This window comes from Rhinoderma darwinii, chromosome 7 (genome assembly GCF_050947455.1).
Source record: "Rhinoderma darwinii isolate aRhiDar2 chromosome 7, aRhiDar2.hap1, whole genome shotgun sequence".
NCBI lineage: Eukaryota > Metazoa > Chordata > Amphibia > Anura > Rhinodermatidae > Rhinoderma > Rhinoderma darwinii.
Genome location: NC_134693.1, coordinates 105,803,243 through 105,826,199, shown reverse-complemented (window position 1 = coordinate 105,826,199; position 22,957 = coordinate 105,803,243). Strand labels below are relative to the sequence as shown.

The 22,957-nt window shown below is 39.2% G+C and overlaps 2 protein-coding genes across 5 annotated transcripts in view; one reads left to right on the top strand and one right to left on the bottom strand.

The window, feature by feature from the left end:
• The first annotated feature begins 438 nt into the window (after window positions 1-438).
• Window positions 439-22,383, top strand: CIMIP4 (ciliary microtubule inner protein 4). Of its 4 annotated transcripts, none has more exons than XM_075833760.1 (6): window positions 439-583; window positions 846-1,049; window positions 3,452-3,714; window positions 3,798-3,948; window positions 5,986-6,105; window positions 22,316-22,383. In XM_075833760.1, exons 2-6 carry the CDS (start codon window positions 983-985, stop codon window positions 22,357-22,359), a joined length of 645 nt encoding a protein of 214 aa, XP_075689875.1. In that variant the 5' UTR covers window positions 439-583; window positions 846-982; the 3' UTR covers window positions 22,360-22,383. The 4 variants fall into 4 exon arrangements, with proteins under 4 accessions (XP_075689875.1, XP_075689872.1, XP_075689874.1 ...); XM_075833757.1 differs by lacking the exon at window positions 22,316-22,383 and adding an exon at window positions 11,315-11,741; XM_075833759.1 differs by lacking the exon at window positions 22,316-22,383 and adding an exon at window positions 7,780-8,179.
• CSF2RB (colony stimulating factor 2 receptor subunit beta) overlaps window positions 14,206-22,957 on the bottom strand; it is a 109,443-nt gene continuing 100,691 nt past the window's right edge. Inside the window, exons 11-12 of the mRNA XM_075833756.1 lie at window positions 21,761-21,846; window positions 14,206-15,685 (exon numbers count right to left, since the gene is read on the bottom strand). Coding sequence (XP_075689871.1) covers window positions 14,941-15,685; window positions 21,761-21,846 — 831 coding nt within the window. The 3' untranslated portion in view covers window positions 14,206-14,940. The remainder of the gene's footprint in view (window positions 15,686-21,760; window positions 21,847-22,957) is intronic.

Here is a 22,957-nt window from a genome sequence, read left to right as displayed (position 1 = left end):
TGCCTTTGCTATGCCACAAAACATTGGAAAACGCCTACTTATCAGGCAATTTAGCATAATCTCCGCTCGTTTTGCGGTCTGGTTCGCAGGATTGTCCCACCAAATCGGGACTGTTGGCAAGTATGTAATAGATGTGGACAGATATTCCTACAGTACTTTACTGCCGTGTTCAAATATTGAATTGAGATGCATTTGCAAACCTGTGGGGAACCAAGTATAGCTTGGATTTTTTTTCCTCAGAATTTCTGACGTTTTCCAAATAACTAATAGAGAAAATAGTTACATTTGTTCAAGCGAGGTAACTTTTAATAAACTTTGGGGGTTGCAATTCCCAGAACAATCTTCTAGAGATATATGAACAGTTGATAAATAATTGTGCTTTTTACTGCTATAAGGCAGCGCCATCTAGAGGTAATACAAAGAATTGTATACTGGCCTTTCTTTCCTTCTCTTTGCCATAACAACAAAAACAACAAAATGGTTTCTTAGCAACCAGTGAAAAGGCTAAAAGAAAATGAGTATTGTGTGATTCATTTCCCTGCTGAATATCTACAGGCGTCTTGAATGGAAGCTAAAAGCTCAGGTGAGATAAGACTGAGACCCTCTCCACTAGTCTTTCTAGGCAAAGCCTAAGCCCATTAAATGGAATGAGTTTATAAAAATAAATGTACCACTCACAAACAAGTATATTGAGATACATGTAAAGACTTTGTGAGCGTTCAAGTAGATGAGGTGTGCAGACTCTACAATTGTACTGATTTTGACAGTCTATACTGTAGAAAATGGTTCTATCACTTCTTAGGATTTTTTTCAGCCAAAGTGATAGAATTTTTTTTAAAATTCAGGGACGCAGGCACAACTTACAGCTCATGTCCTGCTTCCCCGGTCCCCTAATTGTAAGTGATGGCACAAATATCAGGCGTAGAGAGCGCATCGTAGGAAGCAAGTCTTGGCTGGGTTCTGGTAGATATCTGAGGCTGGAATGAGGGCATCTGTGGCTGGCGCCCTGGAGGATATCTGTGTCTGGAACACTGTGTGGATCATCTATGGTAGGCACTATGGAGGGCATATGTGGCATGCACTGTTAAGGATACTAATGGGAGGCTGGCAAACACTGTTAAAGCGTACCTGTCATTTCAGATAACTTTTCAGAATGAGCTGTCATATGTGTGTTTTGTACATGAGGAATATTACTATTTTTGTTTATTATATAACTTATATCCTGCATTTTTTTAAATCAGTTTTCCCCTCTTCAGGCTCTATCTCTAATTCTCAGTTTTCTCTGAGCTAGTGGGTGGAACCTAACTGCTATCATGTCTGCCATAGACAGCACACATAGCGAAGATAACATCCTGCTCCCCAATCTCTTTGTAGCAAACCCACAGGAGCAGAAACATCTAGGAGATGATACAGCAGTAATGATCAGTGTAGCTGTGAATCCAGTACTGGGGTAACATCTAACACTTACCAGAAGCTGCTGCTTCAAGTGTCTCTCTGTCTCTCCTACTCTTTCCTCCCCATAGACTTCTATGGGCAGTAACCTGATCCCTAAGTGAGCTGATAGTCCATCTTGTCTTGAGATGGATAAAGCATGATCAGGGAACTGTAGAGTGCGTTCACTCTCATAAGGGTAATGTTACTATGACTACTACCACTTCCCCCTTCAGTGACCATACCAGCCCTCACCTATAAGAAGAACACGGACAACTTGGGTTGGATAAATTTGGCCACAGCAGCCATTTTATTTACAAACAAACATAATGGAAACAACAATTTACATATAAGAATAACAATGGAAGGGGAGTCCTTGGAGGTACAAAAGTCTGTCAACAAAACAGCCCACCTGCATTGTATTTAACTCCTAGACACCACCCTACAGACTCAGGGGCACCGTCATACTTGCAGTTGGCTGACCTAAACTGCAACCACTCCCCGGTACACCACCCAGCAGGAGTCCAAATTGACCAGACCACTAAACCATAATAAATTAGCGAGGGACCATACCCCGATGAATTCCCCCCCCCCACAGCAATTTACCACCAACTCCAAGGACCCCAAATCCGCCACGTTACTGCTGCGACATTGCAAAACCGCTCCACAGCATCCTCAGGTACCTGTGAAAACAAAAAAATGAGCAACAAAGCGAAATCACAGACTTGCCAATTTACAGAACTAACGAAAAATTGTAGGGAGGGATGGCGGGACAAGCTCCACTCACCCCACCCTTAAGTATACCTTGCCTCGCCCCACTAACCTCCGCCCCCCACTACCTCCCAACCACCCCTCCTAACTCCTTTAACTCATTCCCTGCCTACATCCCTGATCATGGTGGCCTCCCCCTATGGCCTTCTGCCGGGTCTGGCCTGTACTGTAAATTCAGAGTGAATGTAAGGGGGTGCCTCATAAGAGTAGAAAGAGGCGTTTTTCTGCAATAAGATATATTACAAAGTTTCTTATAGTCACTTATACTATTCAGTTATGCAAAGTTTGTTCAAAGTGCAATGCCTATTTAAGGTTACCTTATTGGCCTATTCCCACAAATGTAAGATTTCACTACAAGGTGGTCAGTGTAATTATTTTTCATTTTCAAGGGCTGGAGGGTATGGGTGTGTGAAGAAGTCCACCATTCCCTCCAGTGGCAGAACGTAATACTGTCACATTCCATGTAGCTGCGACGTTTGGTATCTGCCATTGGAAAGCACAGAGCTGTAAACCACTTATCACTATGAAACAAATAGGGATTTCAAACACTTTGCTTCGACATCATGTGCAGTCCTATCCATGATCCTGTCATAGTACAGTTGATGTGGATTTCTGTAACAAACGAAAGTAAACATTTTCCTAAAAATTATGCTTTATATGCGCTGGTTCAGTAGCCAATGGTCTCTGGAAATCATTTTACAATTTATGTACAGGTATTTTGTCTAATTCATTATCTAGAGAATAAAAATGAATGCAAAATACAAATGAGATGATAATAATTAGCATCCAAGTATATGGTGAGGGGTAACATTTATCAGGGTTGACACCCGCTTTCTCCTCTATGGCACCGTTCAATAGATGTTACAAACTACCCCTCCCCCAATGTATTCGGTAAAAGTTGTAGAACACATGTACAATGCATTAAATACAGTCATCTTAGTGCAGAATAGAATTTTATTATTCAAGACATGTTTATCAATGCTCCACTCTCTGTCAAGAAAGTTGCATCACCTCCAGAGAATGGAAAATGTGCTGCAGCTGTGTCTCATTACTCATTTCATGACTTTAAGATCCCAATGCTTTTAACACATTGCATTCACAATATTGTTAAATGGCACAGCGCTGTCAGATTTCAATTGTGCCTTAAGTGACACATTAAAGGGATGTTGTACTCCATCTTTCGTTACGTCTATGTATTTCCATTAGTCTCCCTTATAATTCAGTTTCTCCTATTATCCTTTGCGTCCAGTTATCAAGTGCTATTCATCTTTACCTACACCAAGATCCGCACCTTCTAATACAATTAATCTTGATAATGAGAAGCTTCAAATGAGCTCAACAAAATTGTACAATATAGATCAGCGCACTATGAGCAACCAAAGAGGGAGAAGAAGTAACACATCTCAAGCATGTATGAAAAACCAACAAGAAGATACCAGGAACCTGATACCGTCTAACATAAGACATAAGTATGGCAGCTCGGTGGTGGACCAGCTTATCTGTCCAGTGCAGGTGAGATGTGTGGTATAGTACATTTTTTCTGATTTCTATTCCATAAACTCGTTCAGCAAAGACTTACTTCTTGTCCCACTTAGGTAAGAAGCTGTTTGAGAGAAGAAGAGAGAAGACTGTGCCACCAGGGATATTGCATACCCAAACTAAGCATGAAATCCTGTTTCATGGAAGACTATCCACACAAGATCTATTATGAACTGGGACATTGTCTCCGTAGTAATCTATTCCCAGGTCTTGCTCAGTCTCTTATTGCTAATTCTACTTCAACTTTCATTACTTCCAGGTCCTTTTTACTATGGATTAATTTTGTAATATTTTCTTGTTCTCTTAAATGATGTTAGTCTGTGGTCTTAGTCTTAGGGTTTACCCATCAGGGACATTTATGGCATATCCACAGGACATGCCATAAATGTCAGATAGATGCGGTTCCCACCTCTGAAACCTGCACCTATCCCTAGAATGGGGCCACCTAAACCCCGTTCTACAGTTCTCAGTTCCCGCTGCCTCCCAGGCCACCTCGTAATTTCCGACCATGTAATCAGGAAAACAGCATAGCTACGCTGTTTCTGTAACTCGTTGTGGTCATTTTAATTCAAAGAAAGATACTTGATCCATTGCTTCAAAAGTAAATTCTTCCAACTTTATTAATAGTCCAGTTTTAAATACACTGAGCAAGAAGAGGTGGATGCAACAGGCCTACGTGTTTCAAACAAATCTCTCGTTCTTACTCATGGCATGCCTCATAAGTTAACCCCAATAGGTTTACAAAGTAAGAAGTTGTATATTGCTGAGATGTAGACAAGATGCTCTACTATGACCTAAAATCTATATTGTGCAATAGATCTAGTTTGGGGGAAAGAGTTGTGGTGCTCAGGGTAATTTCACTAGGAGACTGATGATTATTAAAATAGATGTCAAGGACCGTGCTGGTGCCAGGGGTACGCTACACGCATGTAAGATTAAAATGCAGAACCTGTAGCCAGAAATTGAGCCAAAAATTGAAATGATAGTTGCCTGGTATGCAAGTGTGGGAGGCATAAGACTGTGCAGGTTTTCTTATGTAGATACACCTAAAAAGATGACTTCTGTACACACACAGGGCTAGCTATAGACATACAATTCTAGTCCTCCACCTCATGGACGTGCCCTGATCCTACACCCCCAACAACAAAGCATACTGTTATTAGCTGTTCAGTCTATAGAAGTCAAGTGATGACTCCACACATGTATGTGTGCCTCCGAAATGTACGACTAACATTTAACAATCCACTTCTTGCAAAATACCTGCATTTGCATGTTTATGACAGATTAATTAGCAAGCAAGCGAAATAACAGCTAAAAAATCGAATGTATTTCATCCAGCAGGGCTTCTAGCATTTCATAATACCTAAATTAAAAAGTGAAAAGGTGCACCTCATCCTAAATTGAAGATGGGATTGAGCAGTAATGGATTTTAGTTCTGCAAAAAAACGTAAAAAGTTATCACCTTGTCTCATCGCTGGCGCACTCCTGGTGTGATCCATGTTTCAGCAGATATCCATCAGGCTTGTGAAGTTTTAAAGGAGTTGTTCTCTTTGGACAACCCTACCTCTATTGATGTAATATTGACCAGAGCGCAGAGCCACTGCAACTAGTCGGTGCTTTATCCATTAACATGTTAAGGTGTTGATCATAAACATATTAAGGTAACTTTTATTTAATGTGAATGGTCATCTTAACATTGCTGCTTCCATTTTTCACTGCTGGGTACATAGGCATTTTAAAAAGGAATAGGACTGAGCACACTGAACAAGGGTGGATGAGCTTAAACAAAATAAAAGGGGTAAAGATGAGCAGATTTACCCTAAACTCCTGGACCATAATGCAAAATCCGTAACAAGGTCCCTCACCTACCATGTGCCATTTATAATACCGCTGTCTATATGTGGCACAGAGGCCTGGGTGCGACTGCCGGAGAGTTATTCTACTCTAAATCAGGATAACATGCTGTGTCCAACTAGCAGGTGATGGAGCATTGATGCCTATTATGAGTTATTGCTGTCTCTTGCTCGGTTGTCACTTTTTTATTTCACAATGTTATTTATTTTCTCTGCCAGTGTATGAGAAGCTGCCACCTGTCAGCCAGTATATGAAAAGTTGTCTCTTGTCTGACTTGTACTCTGTAATATTTTAAATCAACCTCTGTTCTGACTTCCCAATTTGGTCACTATCAATATCAGTTCTCCATTCTGGTGATATATGGTGTCTTACAACTTACACCTCTTACAGGGGCGCCCATAAAACAGCACAGCTTGGTGCATGATTCCTATACAGCAGAAGTGAATGTAAAGGGGAGGCTGGAAAAACACAATACCCATCAATGGTATGGAAGGAAGACCGACGAGTTAGGTATTTAGAATTTTATTTAATAACGATATGTAGGAGAATTTTCTTGTGTGTCCAAATACAGAATCTGTACTGGGGTCCTCCTGTATGTAAGAGGGCTTTTTCAGGCCACTGGACCCAGATACACTGCAACCTCTGCACCTCGTATAGTTACAGCCACGTGGGTGTCTCTATTATATTCTCTCTCAGACTTCTCTGCTTTTATTTATAATACACCTGTATATTAATTTTAAAATATAATTTTTATTGCATAGATAATGTGTATACTAGACATATTTTATTTCTTTAACTGGGCAGTTCAATTTGTTGTATACAAGGTTTTCCTTTTTGGTTTCCTAATCAATTTGAAGTTTTTAAAATAAAAATACCAAAAAGCACAGAATATAATTTTTAAAAACTAGAATACTCTCAGTTATACATATAGCAAGCTGTATAGAAAAATATATAAACTAAAATCTTAGTGCTGTTAACCACTTGTAGAGACTGTTGGTGTTAATTGAACTGTCTATCTCCTGAAAAAAAGAGGACAAAAATAACATGCTTAGAAAGACTGCTATGTAGCAATAGGGGGTACTGAGGTACAGTCGCACCCGGGCCCCTTTTCCTGTGGGTTTCACAGTCTTCACATAAGAAAATTGTGCCTATAAAAGAGATGCAATGACTTACAATGCTAATTGTACAATGACGTCCCAAGCAGTTAAGTGGTGGGCCCAGGAGGAGCTTCAAGCAACACTTCTGAATAGCAGTATAGATTTGGAAAAGGAAGGCTCTGCCAGGGGTTGCTTAATCTGCATCACAGTGGTAAAAACACCACTGGGGTCTTTAGTGTGGACACATGGTGTGTGTTGCCCCTATGGGAGCAAAAATTGGATTATGAAATTTATGGCTCGCACTCTAAGTAGAAGTATAGTATGTAACAAAAATAGCATCAAACAGGGGCAAAGAATAATCAATGGTCATTGTATGCATAATTTTGTTGTTATTATAACAATATTAAATGGTGAAATACCAATTAACCGTTTTACAAGTTTAGGAAATAAACAATTTTTTTTGTTTGTAGTTAAATTGGTGATTGTGAAGAAAGCGTAGGCATAAGTAGTACATATAATTTTAATGTAAAGATAGTGACCGTTCAGAGTTTTCCTAAACAGGTTTTCATTGTAATGTCAAAGGGCAAAAAATATTGCCAGTATTATTAGTTTCACCATGCTCCTACAGTATTCATATGTCCTTCACATGATTGGAGGTACAGTGAAATCTCTTTGAGGCGACAACCCAAAATTGCATTGGAAGGTGATCTTCTAAGGCGTGGTCTTCCCCAAGAAGATGGGCAGTATGCATAGTATATGAGGAACTGAAAATCTGTCTCAGGAAATCTGGTCTTGATATGGGGGTGGTCTTCTCAAAGTAATGGTGTTTTGAAGAGTTTTTACTATGTCATTAATGAGAACATAACAAAGTCAACCACACATTGCATTCTCTACAATGGTCCTACATGTTAGGACCATGGATGCAAACAGGGACAAGTCTTTTTGTATACAGCTTACATAAGATAGAACTTCTCTTTAACTACAGTATAGCAGCCACACAGTTTTAGTATAGCTGGATGATTCTGCGTGACATAATTCGAATACAGCAATGATGCTGAGGCTGACCAGTGTCCTTTACTTTTCCCAGGCAGATGGCATGAGAGGAACTTTAATTACCTCAACCTAAAGAGGGCTGTAGATCAGAAAACCAGGGAGTCTCAGAAGTCATAAATAACAATAAAACTCCTTTCCTTGCAATCTGATTCTTTTTTTTATAATGAAAGCACCACACTTCAACTTTGACTTGAGTTTTCTCAACCTTTGCCTTCCATTTGTTTCACAGTCTACACGCTAATCTATTTCTCATATACAATTTAATCGTTTTCTTTGCCTTTAAGTGTAATTTATAACTTTTGCCCATATTAGGACTAATCTCCAAACCTAACACAGTAAATGTATTTACAGTCCATTCGCAAAGTCTTCAGAACATTTACATTTTTTCACATTTTGTTACGTTGATCCTTGTGCTAAAATAAAAAAAGTCACGTTTTTCCCCACCATTCTGCACTAAATACCTCATAATGACAAAGTGAAAACAGAATGTTAGTAATCTTTGGTAATTTATTGAAAAGGAAAAACTGAAATATGAAGCACCTTTGGCAGTGATAACAGACTCCAGCCTTCTGGGGTATGATGCCACAAGGTTTGCACACCTGGATTTGGGGATTTTCTGCCATTCCTCTCTGCAAATCCTCTCAAGCTCTGTCAGTTTGGATGGGGACCATTGGTGGACCGCCATTTTCAGGTCTCTCCAGAGATGTTCGATTGGGTTCAAGTCAGGGCTCTGGGTGGGCCATCAATGACATTCACAGAGTTGTCCCCAAGCCACTCCTGTGTTGTCTTGGCTGTGTGATTAGGGTCATTGTCTTATTGGAAGGTAAACCTTTGGCTCAGTCTGAGGTCCAGAGCACTCTGGATTAGGCTTTCATTAAGAATATCTCTGTACTTTGCTCCATTCATCTTTCCCTCAACCCTGACCAATCTGCCTGTCCCAGCCACTGAAATACACCCCCACAGCATGATGCTGCCACCACCATGCTTCACTGTAGGGATGGTATTGGGCAGGTGATGAGCAGTGCCTGGTTTCCTCCAGACATGACGCTTAGAATTGAGGCCAAAAAGTTCAATCTTGGTTTCACCAAACCACAGAATCTTGTTTCTCACAGTCTGAGAGTTCTTTAGGTGCTTTTTCTTTGCAAACTCCAGATGCGCTTTCATGTGTCTTTTACTGAATAGAGGCTTCTTTCTGGCCAGTCTGGAATAAAGCCCATATGGAACGTGCTGCAGTGATGGTTGACCTGCCTTCTAAAAGTTTCTCCCATCTGCACTTAGGATCTTTGGAGCTCAGCCAGAGTAACCATTGGGTTCATGGTCACCTCTCTTACCAAGGCCCTTCTCCCCCGATTTACTTAGTTTGGCTGGGTGGACAGCTCTAGGAAGAATCCTGCTTGTTCCAAACTTCTTCCATTTAAGAATTATAGAGGCCACTGTGCTCTTGGAAATTTTTTGAAGCAGAAATTTTCATGTACCCTTCTCCAGATATGTGCTTCCACACAATCCTATCTCTGAACTCTACAAGCATCTCTTTCCTCCTCATTGTTTTTTTCTCTGATATGCATTGTCAACTGTAAGACCTTTCCAAATCATGTCCAATCAAATGAATTTACCACTTGTGGACTCCAATCAAGGTGTAGAAACATTTCAAAGATGATCTAGAAAAATGGGAGGCCCTCAGAGCTAAATTTCAAGTGTTATAGCAAAGGGTCTGAATACTTATGTCCATTCAAAATTTGAGTTTTTCATTTTTAATAAATTTGCAAACATTTCTAACATTCTGATTTCACTTTGTCATTATGGGGTATTGAGTGCAGAATGATGGGGGGAACTTTTTTTAATTATTATTTTAGCACAAGGTCTCAACGTAATAAAATGTAAAAAAAAGTGAAAGGGTCTGAAGACTTTCCAAATGCACTGTATATGGGGCCAGGGTGATGATTCTCTGACATGCCCGATCCTCTGTTTTCCCAGGGCATCAGCACTGTCAGAGTTGTCTGGTAGCAGCTCATACTCCTCTTATGGCAGTGAATATACAGAATGCATATTTATTGGAGAGCCAAGGATGATATCCTGGAAAAAGAATGAGTGTTTGACCGACAGTTATCATATGGCCAGTTAGGGTATGTTCACACGGCCTATTTCCGGACGTAATTCGGGCGTTTTACGCCTCGAATTACGTCCAAAAATGTGCCTCGATAGTGTTGGCAAACATCTGCCCATTGAAAGCAATGGGCGTTTGTCTGTTCACACGAGGCGTATATTTACGTGTCATGTCACTTCTTCAGACGTAAATGGAGCCGTTTTCCATGGACTCCATGGAAAACCAGCTCCAGTTACGTTCGTAATGGACGCGGCGTTCAAGCGCCTGCACATGCCGTTACGGCTGAAATGACGGGGCTGTTTTCTCCTGAAAACAGCCCCGTAATTTCGGCCGTTACGGATGCTGCCGTGTGAACATACCCTTATAGATATTACAGGGTCCATCATTGTTATACAAATGATGAAGCAGGACATAACACAGAGAGTGTCATGATCTAGAGGAGTATAGAAAGGTGAACCTATAATACTACTGCATAACAGGACCCCAGGTAAAAGCAACGTTTTGGAGGGGATGAAGATCAACTTTTATCAGAATTTTACTTTAAATCGAATTATCGCCAAACTTTTTGTTGAAGCAGTACATTACATGTAAAGATCATAGGAGCTATTTATTGTTGTCAACATATATTCAACTACCAGTACAGGTTTTCATGAAATTTGAGAGAGTAGTTTGTGAGAATTGAACCGAATTGTACCTAGTTTATTAAAAGCTGCACGCATCCTAATAAATCTGATACACCTGAGATTGTTTCACTGTTTGAATTCCTTTTTATGCCTGCTATGGGCAGCTGTACATTTACACCACAACTTTGCGTATTTTTAACCTTTTCCTTTGATAAATAAGTCTAAAAGTACATTTACAGCGTGACCACTCCCGCTATTCTCATCTGTTTTCTTTTTTGGAGTGAGGCGACAATGTTGTAAATTTTGTCCAAATTTTAGCTTTAACTTTTTAACTTGTGTAATTTCTGCCAAATTCAAGCGTAAACTGAATGATAAATGTGGATCAATATTTCTACTCATTAATGTGTTAGTCAGTGGAAGAAATTCAGTGAAGACAAGCAGATATGGTGGACTGCTAAATCAGTCCTTTAATGTGAAGACCCTTCATACAGCAGCATAGATCTTTGCTTCCTGTACCCCTGTGAGTAGGACCTCGGCAGAAGTAGGATATTGAGCATGGCTCGAGTCCAACCCATATTTTTTAGGTTTTGGATGGAGGTGTGCTTGAAAATTAGGATCTCCTCTGCTTACGCCAGTTGAAATTAGTTGTCAGTGTTGTCACACTAGTTTCTAAAAAAAAATATGTATAGTTTATTGAACCTATTTTTAATCCTATAAAATAAACTCTGCAATTGTGTTACCTCTTTAGATTCCTTCCTTATTTTGTTTTATCTTTCTTGTAGTTTTCAGTGGTCTTTTTCCTGTTACTCATAATCTAATTCTATCTGCTCTTATTCTATAAGCCATTTGGTCGGAAATGGTAATGAAAAGAAATACCATAGCCAAGATCCTGCAAAGCCAACTTAAACCATCTTGTGCCTTCCCACTTCCGATCCGGACTAATGTTCCCAAAAATGTTCCTCCTCCATTGCTACAACCACCAAAGAAGCCGAGAAAACAGAGATACAAGAAAATGAGTTAGAAGCCAGAGGTTCAGCCTCCTCTAGTCTCACCGCCTAAAGAAGAGGATGACTTTTGGGACTTCTATGAGAATTCCATTCAGTAATGTCTGATAGCAAACTCTTTTGGGAGAAATTATAATTAAAATGTCTGAGCCCATTGTACGACAAGGCAACCTCATACAGATGGGTCCCTACACTAAACAGACTCGCCTCTCTTGGGCCTAGTTTAGTGTAAGGAACCATCTGTATGAGGTAGACTTGTCATGGCAGGTGGGCTCTTACAATTTGATCAGAATGTGTGCGAGAAACTTCACATTTATTAGTATAGTAAATATAGCAGTAATGCAATAGAAAAGATCCCATATATTTAATGTTCGCATATATCTTTAGCACTTGCAGTGTGATGCTGCATCTTTTGCGTTTGTTCACAGAATAGTATTAGGATATGTTTTTTTCACGAGGAATCCTATGTGTAATACCGTGTCAAAACTCATGAAATCCGCTTCTGCCTCAAATACAATTGTGTACATACACTTAGGCCAGGTATTAAGCACCGAAATTATGCAGCAAAGTACAGAATAATGTAAGTGAATGGTGTATTAACAAACCCTTTTTGCTTACAGATTAGAAAATCCTGGGGGTTATCAAATACACAGCGTGCCCCATCTGATGCCGCAAGTTTTCACTGCAGATGTTATTCATTGGAATACATTGAATGAAACCTGAGGCTTTATCTGCACTGACATCCACATAAGACACATGCAGATTTCATTGTGGTTTTTCGGGCAGATTTGTAGGCCAGGTCAACAATGTATTATTTACACGGTGTGTGCACCCATCCTTAAGTGTGCAGATCTCATGAAGACTTATTGAAGCGTAATTTCCTGCATTAGTAAACCAGGGATAAAATGGCACTATAGAGAATTTGCATTTTGGAGTTTTCTAATAACTGAAAATATTAGTAAATATGTGGAATATATTATTTGTGTCTTTCCAAATTTCAGACAAGCACGTTCATACATCAAGTGTATCCTTCATAAGGACATTTTTAATAAACAAAAGTATGTGACCACTAGACCTCTTTAGATTAATCCCTGAGACCAGGGCCAATTTTATAGGAAATGGGGCAATATTCAAAGTAGTGCTTCACCCCCGTAAAATAATACTGCCATATATAATAGCATCATATAGCAGTCAAATAATATGCAATAGCCATATCATTTTTCCTTTTATAGAGCCCACATAATACCTCCAATATAGTTCCCACCAGAAGTGTAGCTAGACTTTCATTTACTCAGGGCAAATATTAAGTTTGGTGCCCTAGTCCTGTCTCTAAATACACTGAAAAAGGCGGAGTGGCTTGTTTGTACAAACCCTGGCCCCCATCAACCGGAGCACATGCCCCAGTAGCACCTCCTAGCTACACCCCTGGTTGCCACATAGTATTGCAAATAAATTCCTAACCAATACCATCATACACCGCTAAATAATACTGGAAGCTTTTAGGGTTCGTTTTATTCTAGGTTGGTAAAGGGGTTTAAGGTGACAATACCTTGTGGTGTAGGGCAGTGAAGTGATTAATGGTGACATCCCTGGCTGTCTAGGATAGTGAAGGGGGTTAATTGATAATTCTCTTGTGGTCTATTTTGTGAAGATTTCAATGGTAGGACTTATCCCATGCATTGATCACAGACATTATAAACGAGTGCATTACCCGACTACTAGAACATACAGTGGTGCAAAATGTTGCTTTGCTCTACTGTCTGGTTGCTCCTGGGAATCCTGCTTTTAAGTACACCGAAAGCAACAGGGGCCCTGGGCAGTTGCTCAATTTGCCATACCATAAAACCAGCACAGTCTGAGTGGCTAGACCAATGCAAAAGGGATGATTCTGGTCTGAGTATCCTGACCCAAGTATAACTCAGAGAACCTCAGGTAAGGAACAACTGAGGTTCAGTTGCCTCAGTGTAAACATCTATAACAGGGCCCTCATCTATTTTGTGCCATGTATAATTAATAATGATTAATAATGTCATATTTATGTGGAGAAGGGCCTTTGGGCCCCCTCTGGCACCAGTGTCCAAGTTATTGTTCCAGATGTAGGCCTGTATGAATAGCACGAGCAATAGCTTGAAAGTCACTTTCATTATTAAAGTGGTATACCAGTAATAGTAAGTGATGGCATATTGATAGGATCTGTAGGGGTCCAATTGCTGAGACCCCTACAATTGCTAGAATCAGGGGGTTGCGGCACCCTATGGAGCATTACTGCTGTCCAGGCAATGTGCAGTTACTGCAACTCAGCCCCATTTATTTCAATGGAGCTGAGATGCAATTCTCTGCATATAACCTGGACAGGAGTAGAGATGTGCAGAGAAAATGCAGGAAGGGGGTCTCATGGTCAAAACTCCACGATCAGCAAAGTGACATTAATACAGATCAATCAGTATTGTCACAAGGTGCAGATGGCAGGCACAGGAGTGCCGCGGCTCCTTCAAAACAGCGGTTTGGTGGGGGTTCCTGAGAGTCGGACCCCCATCGATCACATATTCAATTTCTTCTCACTGGAAACCCCTTTAACGTTATCTTAGCTTTGAGTGGGGGTTTGGCACCCCTAGCTGTTGAACCTCATAGTTACTATGTCTATGTTCTATATAACCAACAGTCGATTGCATCAATCTTTTAAAAAAAAATTCATGATATGATAAATATTTCAACAACATTGTACAGAGAGGTTTTTATTTCTAGTATATTAAACTTACGGCTTAAGCTATTCAAATCACATAAAAATGATACCATATAACTATTCATTAAGGTTGCCACCCGCTGACTGCACTTTTGAATATACTTATTTTGGCGCATGCACATTCATATAGTCAACATGCATTGCCATCATTAGGATGTAGTAGAAAGCCAATGAGCATGAGCATTACGCAGCTTCTGGGTGACGCTGGGAGGCTGAGCAATATATTCATTCTGACTAGATGTTGGCTACTAACCCATGGCTGAATGGTCAGAACAAAGTCTGCAGGAGTCCGCAAACATGCCTTATTGACTTGTTTAGACTCAGGAATATCTTACGGGCTCATTTGTATCTAATATGCATATTATGAGGGACATTGGTTTTACTCCATAAGGTTACTCGCTTTAGACAATCTCGTTTATCAGATGGGTCCCCTAATATAAGCTAATGAAAGGGTGTCCTGCTGCTAGGAACATAAGCTTTCAAGTGTAATCGGGGGGAAGATTGTTGGCAAGTGTTAAATTTTCCTGCAGCACCACCACAGGGGAAATGTAAGTATTACACAGTTACAATTGCCTGAACTATAACCCCAATGCACCTGCTAGATAAGTGGGCCTATTTCAGCAGTGTTATAAAATATTTGCCCTGGGCTGTACCATGTCATGGAAAGCATTACTCTTTCTTTGCTGGCATACAGACAAAGATCTTGCCATAATAGAACTTCCTAATTCTGAGGTAAAGCGAGATAATCTCTTTGCATCACTTTAAACGCTTGCACAGCAGGAAGAGAAGCTTCTTTTGGCATCTGTGGATGAATTTTCCCATTTGCTGGTGCCATCTTCCTCTCTAAATTTTCTTGTCTTCCATGAATACCAGGGAAGAAACAGTAATCTCCCACCTGCTTCAACACAAGTGGAGCAGTCCCATCAGGGTTAATGATCATCAAAGGTCCTTCTTGTGGGACTTGGACGTCAGAGGGTAATGGAATAGTAAAGTAGCCTGTTTTCTTAGACGCAGCTTTATTATCATTGTCCTTCGGCGGTGTCAGCAGGGGAGGGTGCTTTTCCATACTCTGCACGTAACTCATTTGATTTTCATGGGATGTATTCTGGCAAGATGGGTTGAACACCTTGGGAGGATTGAATATCTTACTTTGACATTTTGGTATCATGAAACACTGTGAAGACCTTGACTCTTTTACAATTAAATCTGACATTGATTGCTCACGAGAGAAAATGAAGTATGGGCTGTTAGAAAGATGTTCTGTAGGCTGTGCTATGGATGCTACTTTTAAATCACAAGTTCCTTCAATATCTGGCAATTTACAAGAAGCCTGGTGGTGCTGGACTTTCTCTACTGTAGTTGGTACCATTGAGTATGGCCCCAGTAGAGACGTACTAGGTTTTGATGGTGTCGCCACAACAAATTCTTCTGAATCTTTACATGTGGGATGTGGTGATTCAATTGGACTGTACAAAAAAAACCAAAAGACAATACATGTTTTTAAATTGTTTTTGAATTGCAAATACAGGACAATGAGTATTGAAATTATGTAATTACAATAAAAAAGTTAAAGAAACTGTAGTTACTGTACCAACATTTTTTTGTAGCTTACCAACCGATACAGTACTTGATCCACATCATCAAAATCTCATTAGTGTTTTGTCTATTTATCGCTCTTGTAGGAGTATTCTATCCTTTTGGTCTAAAGATCACATTGTCAGATTGCATTTAAAGAGGCCACAGAATAATTATAACACATTGTAATGCACATGACTAACTTGGAGCTCATTTTGCTGTCAACTAATAGTTTAGTGGCCTTTGAGGTCATTTTATACACCTTGAGTGAAGTGGGCTAAAGACACATTATGACATCACATGCTATTTAGGGCCACACAGAAAGTCATTACAGGCCTCAGCAATCCTCAGGTTGCACATTATGCACGTGTGTGTTTTAAGGCAGGGATTAATGACTTGTTGGCCTATTAGACAGTACCTCTCCCTGCAGTCAATAGCCCATATAAAACATTCTAGAAAAGGATAAGATGGGTCCCAGTGGGTATCCCTGCATTACCAGCCTTCACAGGTATGGGCAGGGAAAGAGGGAACTGTCACCTTTGAGTACCACTCTTTTCAAGGGGGTTAACCAGGGCTTTTATATTCATTAGGATAGGTCATCAATATCAGATCCGTCGGGGTCTTACTCCTGGCACTCCTAACCGTTCAGCTGGCTGAAGGGGTTGTGGCGACGAAAGCTACGGTTTACCAGGCACAGCGCTGTACACTTCCGTAGCGACTATACCTGGGACTAGTACTAAAGCTTTGAGGTCAGGTTTTTAGGGATGCCTAAGCCTACATTAGGGGGCACTAGGGACAGGAACTGTCCCTATCAGTCTCTCTTGTCCTGACCTCATGTGAGTCTCCTCATCACCGGAATACATCTTGAAGCCATCCAATATGGTAAGACGGTTCAGGCTTACAAACCTTGTATTTTTGGATGGTAATGCTTTCCGTTCATATATACCTGCATGCATTGTGTATTGTGGCGATCACACCAGATGGTTTATTATTGTTGCCCTTGGGCGGTTTGTTTTATTATTATTTGCTTATGTTGTTGGCTCTGGTGGCGTTTAAGTGTGTTTTCAGATCCTTAGTAAAAGTTCTATTTTAATTGTCTCGCACTCCTGCATATGGTGTTTTGAGCACCTGATGGGATTTACAAATTTCTACACAATATCATTTGGATTCTATTTACGCGAGGAATAAAAGAAGAATAGCGCAACGCAGCGTTCTAAGAAAAGATGCCCCAGAAGTATTTACAGACACAAAGGTCCTCTTTACACTTTGGCAGCTTTGTATTTTATAACTATATTTCTTTAATAAAACTACATAAATATAACCGAAATGTGTTACTATGAGATAGTGCGCTCAGAGCATCATGTTGGTGATTGCCAAGGAACCCATGGCTGTGATATTAGCAAAGAGGATAATATTAAGTGAGTCTGGTTATGTTTTGGTCTGTTGCCCGTGCGTGCCCATGCAATGATTGTATATTTTCATGCCTATGTAAGCTTGGCTGGGATACGCTGGCATTTCTCTGGAAGCTCCATCTGTTTATCCAAGACACTGTGTGCCCTGTGTTTGGGTTCTATCTTCAGAACATGTGTAGTTGGCATTCTTCAGCTGGGAGTTCAGCCAGCAACAGGAAATCTGTTCAGCAATCTAGATAAAGTATAAGCACTAAGGCTTGGTGAAAACTGAGACCTACAACAATGCCTTCATTTCTAACAGATGTTCATTATTAAATATGGGTAGAGTGTGTATCTTTTTCCAAGGATACATTCACAGCTATCAGTGGCTCTTTATAGACATATCCAATATCTAGTCCATAAAGCCACCTGTTCAATGAAGAGGCAAGAAAATTTACGATTTTCCCAGCAACCACATTTGAAAACATTTAAATGCATTTAGAAAGTGTGAACTCTGAACTGCTGTTTTATGTCATCCCTATTGATATCAAGCTATAACAAAAACTATATACATTTTGGAAATTTTTATTGCTCCAATTGTATCAGAAAATAAAAAATGAAGCAAGACTGCAAATGGTCTAGATTAAAAATATCCTATCAAATTGTATATAAAAACTACAAACAAACTCTATGTGTGGTCTGAACCTTCAGTTATCAGTTACTCTGATTCTTTTTCTCAAATACTAGGGAAAAGGTACAGTAAAAGTACAAAGTGTGTGGTAGTATATTTACATAAAAATAAAAAATAACTTTTATTAGGTATATTAAAACGAACCAAATGAATAAAAAAAATCTCCTACACGTTAGAATATCTAGGATTTGGTGTGAGTGGTCCCTATTATCACACCCTCAGACTGGGCAAAATTGGCCCGTAATGGTAAGTGTTTAACACTTTCTTCAAATGACACTTGTGTAGTAAAACAAAGGAAGTGAGAGTGGCCAGAACAAATTTGTAATGTTCTAGGAATAGCTGCCTTGAAATAGAGGACTGTTGTGTAAAAAGAGCATATGGTGTGAGAATCCAGAGGACCTTTTAAATTGATAGCGTATGTACAGTGCTCTATAATTAAGAATCAATAATAAATGGTGCGCATATCATTATACATAGTATCTACAATGATACATTGGCCCACTGGTGTGTAGTACAGCACCACAATGTAAATATAATACTTCATTTAGACAGACACAATAGTCTGCAGCGGTGCCTCGTGGGGCCACTAGGGATATAGCCCTAGTAAGGTGGCGGTGCAGACAGAGAGCGTCTGACCATGTGTGCCGTGCGGCCTCGTTTTAATATACCTAATAAAAATAAATACATTTATTTTTGTCCAACTACACTGCTACACAAATTTCCTCTCACATTTCCCCTAGTATTTGAGTTATATACCTATTGGTGTTGTACACCTTGTAAGGTTTCTCTCCATACATAATACTATGTAATATGAAAAGGTGGTTACCATCTTTATTTGATATGTGATCCTTTTTCCCCCTCTTCTTGCCAACCTACTGACAGAAGAAGGGCTGACAGAGGGAAATATCACATGGCTGCAGGATCAGACTACACACAGGGTTTGCTTGTAGTCTGTAACTATGGAAACACATATGTCTGCATAGGATCAGTGTAGTATACAGTATTCTGACATCATTCTGAAAGATGTTATTGACTTCTAATGAGTCTATCATGTTTGTTTGTTTTTTAACCTTTAACCCAGCACCAATGTGAACAGAGCATTAGATAACAGCATATACAGCATATTTCCAGAGGCTTGAACAAAAAATGTAATGTCTCAGGGTAAAAATTAAAATTATTATGAACCCCATGTTTAGGCCATATTCACATAGGACAGTTTGGAGCAGTTTTTTTTTTTTTTTTTCGTTTTTTTAATGTCCATTTGTCCTTTTGGCTAAAAAATTTTTTAGAAACATCAAAAACTGCACTATGTGAACCTGGTCTTACCCTTATTTTCATGATATTTATGTTCCAGTCTGGGGGAAATATTGATTTCTAATTCAGTAGGAGAAGCTAGTTACTTTCTCCCCCTACTGATGTCTGCTTTAAATGGCACTTTCCAGCATATCATGTTTTTTAAATCGTTCATATGCAGTATAGGTATCCTTATATGTTAGATGGATGCTCTATTCTACAACCCAATATACAAATGTTATATAAAAACAGCTGTATATCCATTCACAGGAGCATTTTAGCAGACAAAGATCACCTTAGAGTTCTATGGTGACCCATGAGTGGCGGTTGAGGTATTGAGTAGTGTGAACGTGGCATAGCCATGAATAGAAACAAAGGCAAAGCTTAAATGAGTCAAAACATGAGTCGGGTCTACACGAAGCATTTCCGTTTACCTTGCCGTTATGTCAAGTTCTTACAACATTTTATGAGTTTGGTGCCAAAATCCCTTGTGATTCCCTGTTTTTTGCTCTCCACTATAGTTGATCTCTAGGTTAAACCTCTTGATAGAATTTCATTTGGAGATGACATGTAGGGTACAAAGACTCAATAACTGTGGAACATTGTCCAGGATTTTCTCACCATCATGTCCATTTTCCAGCTAGATGTATGTAACTGTTTTAACAGACTGTGCTTGTATTGAATAAAGATACATAGGTTTTGACTTCATTAATGGTGATTGTAGGTGTGGGGTGAATATGATCATTTAGGTAATTTAACATTATGGTATTTGTAGATGTATATGGATACTCTGATCTGTCTGACATATCCCAGATGGAAAAGTAACATTTATGATCTAAGCACACAGTAAAGCCACATCCATGGGCCCTGAACGAAGACACACATATTACAGGCCTGTAGGCTTTCCATGTACCGCTATATAGTGCCTCCATAAAACATACAGCATGTTGAAAGTAACGGAGCAACCTCCATGTGTCTCTGTGTAAAACTGGAGGTACGCAATGGTATAGTATGAACCCATTGCAGTGTATGGACAGCGTATTAGGTATACAACACATTATCCGTAATACAGCTGTAATATGCTTATAACTGGTCATGCATTACACTCTACAGGCATACATTTAATCTAGCATGTATCTGCACCGTGAGAACAGTTTCTCTTTTTGTGATTGCCACAATGACCTAAGAGGACCTGTGGGGTGTAAAGGTGACAGAGAAATTACACCATGGTTACGCCTTTCATGGCGTAGTTTATAAAACAAAATAAAACATAGGATTTACTTTCTCACAATTTTCTGAAATATAGTCAATGAAATGCACAGAATGTGTAAATTCATTGCCATTGCTAGACAGAATAATATAGGAGTTGTATCTGCGATTCGACATGTATCCATCTACACTGCTCCATAGGATATTTTTAACATAGAGCCATAAAACAAGCTAAGTTCCATATTACATGACAGAACATTTTTTTTTTAAATTACTCAGTTTGTAATAGGTCATGCACTGCTGAGTATGAGCTTTCGCTTGAGATTAGCAAAAAAGTACAAAATGTCACGCGAGGAAAGGAGTTAGGGCCAAAAACAGAAACTTTTATAAATATCTTAGAATGATTTTAAACTTAACAAGTCCCTAATGAAATGAATGTCAAGTTTCTGCCAAATGAAGTACTGTAGCTTGCTTTACTTTATTACATTATCACACAGCTAGGGAAGCATTTAGACTTTTAGAAACAGGTGCAGACAAGATTTTTTTTTCTTCATGCTTCAACAGACATTTGAAAGATAAACTCTACCCATGGAACCACTTTATATAATATATAAGGCACCTACATAAATAGCAAAATTCAAATACATTGCTTTTCCAAGACTTCACTGTGGAAAAATATAAAAATTACAACAGTTTGTAGTCTGGAGTCCACTGGCATATGGCATACTACCATAAAAGTGTCTGGAGGACAAGCAAAGGGAATTTTTAATTTTCCACCACTTGAAGGCTACTATTAGAGCACTCTCCGGGCTAAATCGAGCATTTCCAGAAGCAAAGCTATGTAGTGCCAGGGTTGCAGTGCTGTGAGTCTGGCTGTGAGGAGCCTGAACCCAAGAAAGTGGCACTACAGGTGGGCAATGTAGAGTGCTTTAGCAATGCAAGATGGGGGGACTATATTAACAGTGGATTGTGTTTGGGGGAGATTCCTTTGCTATACAAATAAATTCTAAAGCTCCTGTAGAACTGAGGAAGAACATACCACACTTCAGTGTCCAACTTAACTCTCAAAACTCACTGAGCCCACCAAAAAAGCAAAATTAATATTACTTGTTATTCCATCCATTTGATTTAGTACAGAGTAAAGATTGTACGTTATCACTTATATTTACAAAACTTGGAGGCTACGGAAATATGAACAATGCAATATACTATATCAGGCTCTCCTGATGTTGGCTTTACCTCCTTTGCAAAACAGCTCATGATCCCGTTCCCCCAAGTTAAGTTTCTAAGCTACAATAGGTTACTGTTAGTTCAGCTTTATATACTATAAACTCCAGTGCAAAATAGTATTTACAGTAAAGAGATTTGCTCTGATGTCTTACCTGATTTGCAGAGATACCAAGGGCCCCTCCATTTCTGCATAGAAATCCTGGCTTATGAACTGAGGTAAATTTGGACCTCGGTATCCCTTAGAAATGTAGAAAAGAAGTGTTACCAGAAGCGTTATTCACACTATACTGCTTATTAGCACTCACAAATTATTTTAATTCATTTTTGAAAATTCCTTTAACGTCCAGAGCTCCAACATTCTGTGCAAACAAAGTTTATGCCAAACATAAAACAAAATATCACTAATCCATAAAAAAAAAAAGACAAAAGAGAGGAAGAATAAGAAAACAAACACCCCTCTTGTAGCTTACTAAAATGTCTTCTAATTTATCGTTAACATAATTCAACCAAAGCTTTCAATACCTTTCAAATCTTATTTTATCTCTAAACAACATGTTTACCCTTTCTATTACCTTTTCTATTCTAATTTTTCCATGTTTCCAATTTTGTGCAATTTGAACTTTGGCCGCTAAAGCTATATTTTATATAACTATTATTATTTTTATTTTTTTTAAACTTGTTTATTGACATTTTTCAATTTTTCAAAGGAATAAAAGAAATTATCAGAAAACAGACTGAATATACAGGTTAAAACAGAAGCCTGCAAGTTGCTAACAATGATAACATCATAACAATGTAGAGAATGCATTGTAAATAAATCAGAGTAGTTGAAACAAAAGACTGATGTTGGCTAGGCATACATTATGAAACAATAAAAGCCAACTCAACCAGTATTTAACTTTATGCAAATGACAGGGAAAGAGAGGGTAACACAAACAGCTCATTGGATCAAATTACTATACTATGGAAAGTTAGTCACAATGGTGCCAATATACAATGAAAACAGTCACAAATACGGGCAGGCTAGTGCATAGGGGGACCACAATGAAATGTTGTCAATTACACTGAAAAAAACAAAGAGAAGAATAAGAGGAGAGAAGAGAAAGAAGAAGAGGAAAAGGTGAAGGGAAGGAACAAGAGCCCGCCAGCACCAAGCCCACACCTACAACTAGTAAAGACAGCAGCGCCACTAAGGCACAAGGGGAGAGAGCAGGACAAGCAAATGGGGTATTGCCGATGTAGTCAGCCCAAGGACACCATATATACTGTAGCCTGGGACTTATCCAACTTGTCTAGGAGAATAGCCGTCAATTTCTCATTAATCAGATCATAATTAGGAATTTTTTGGT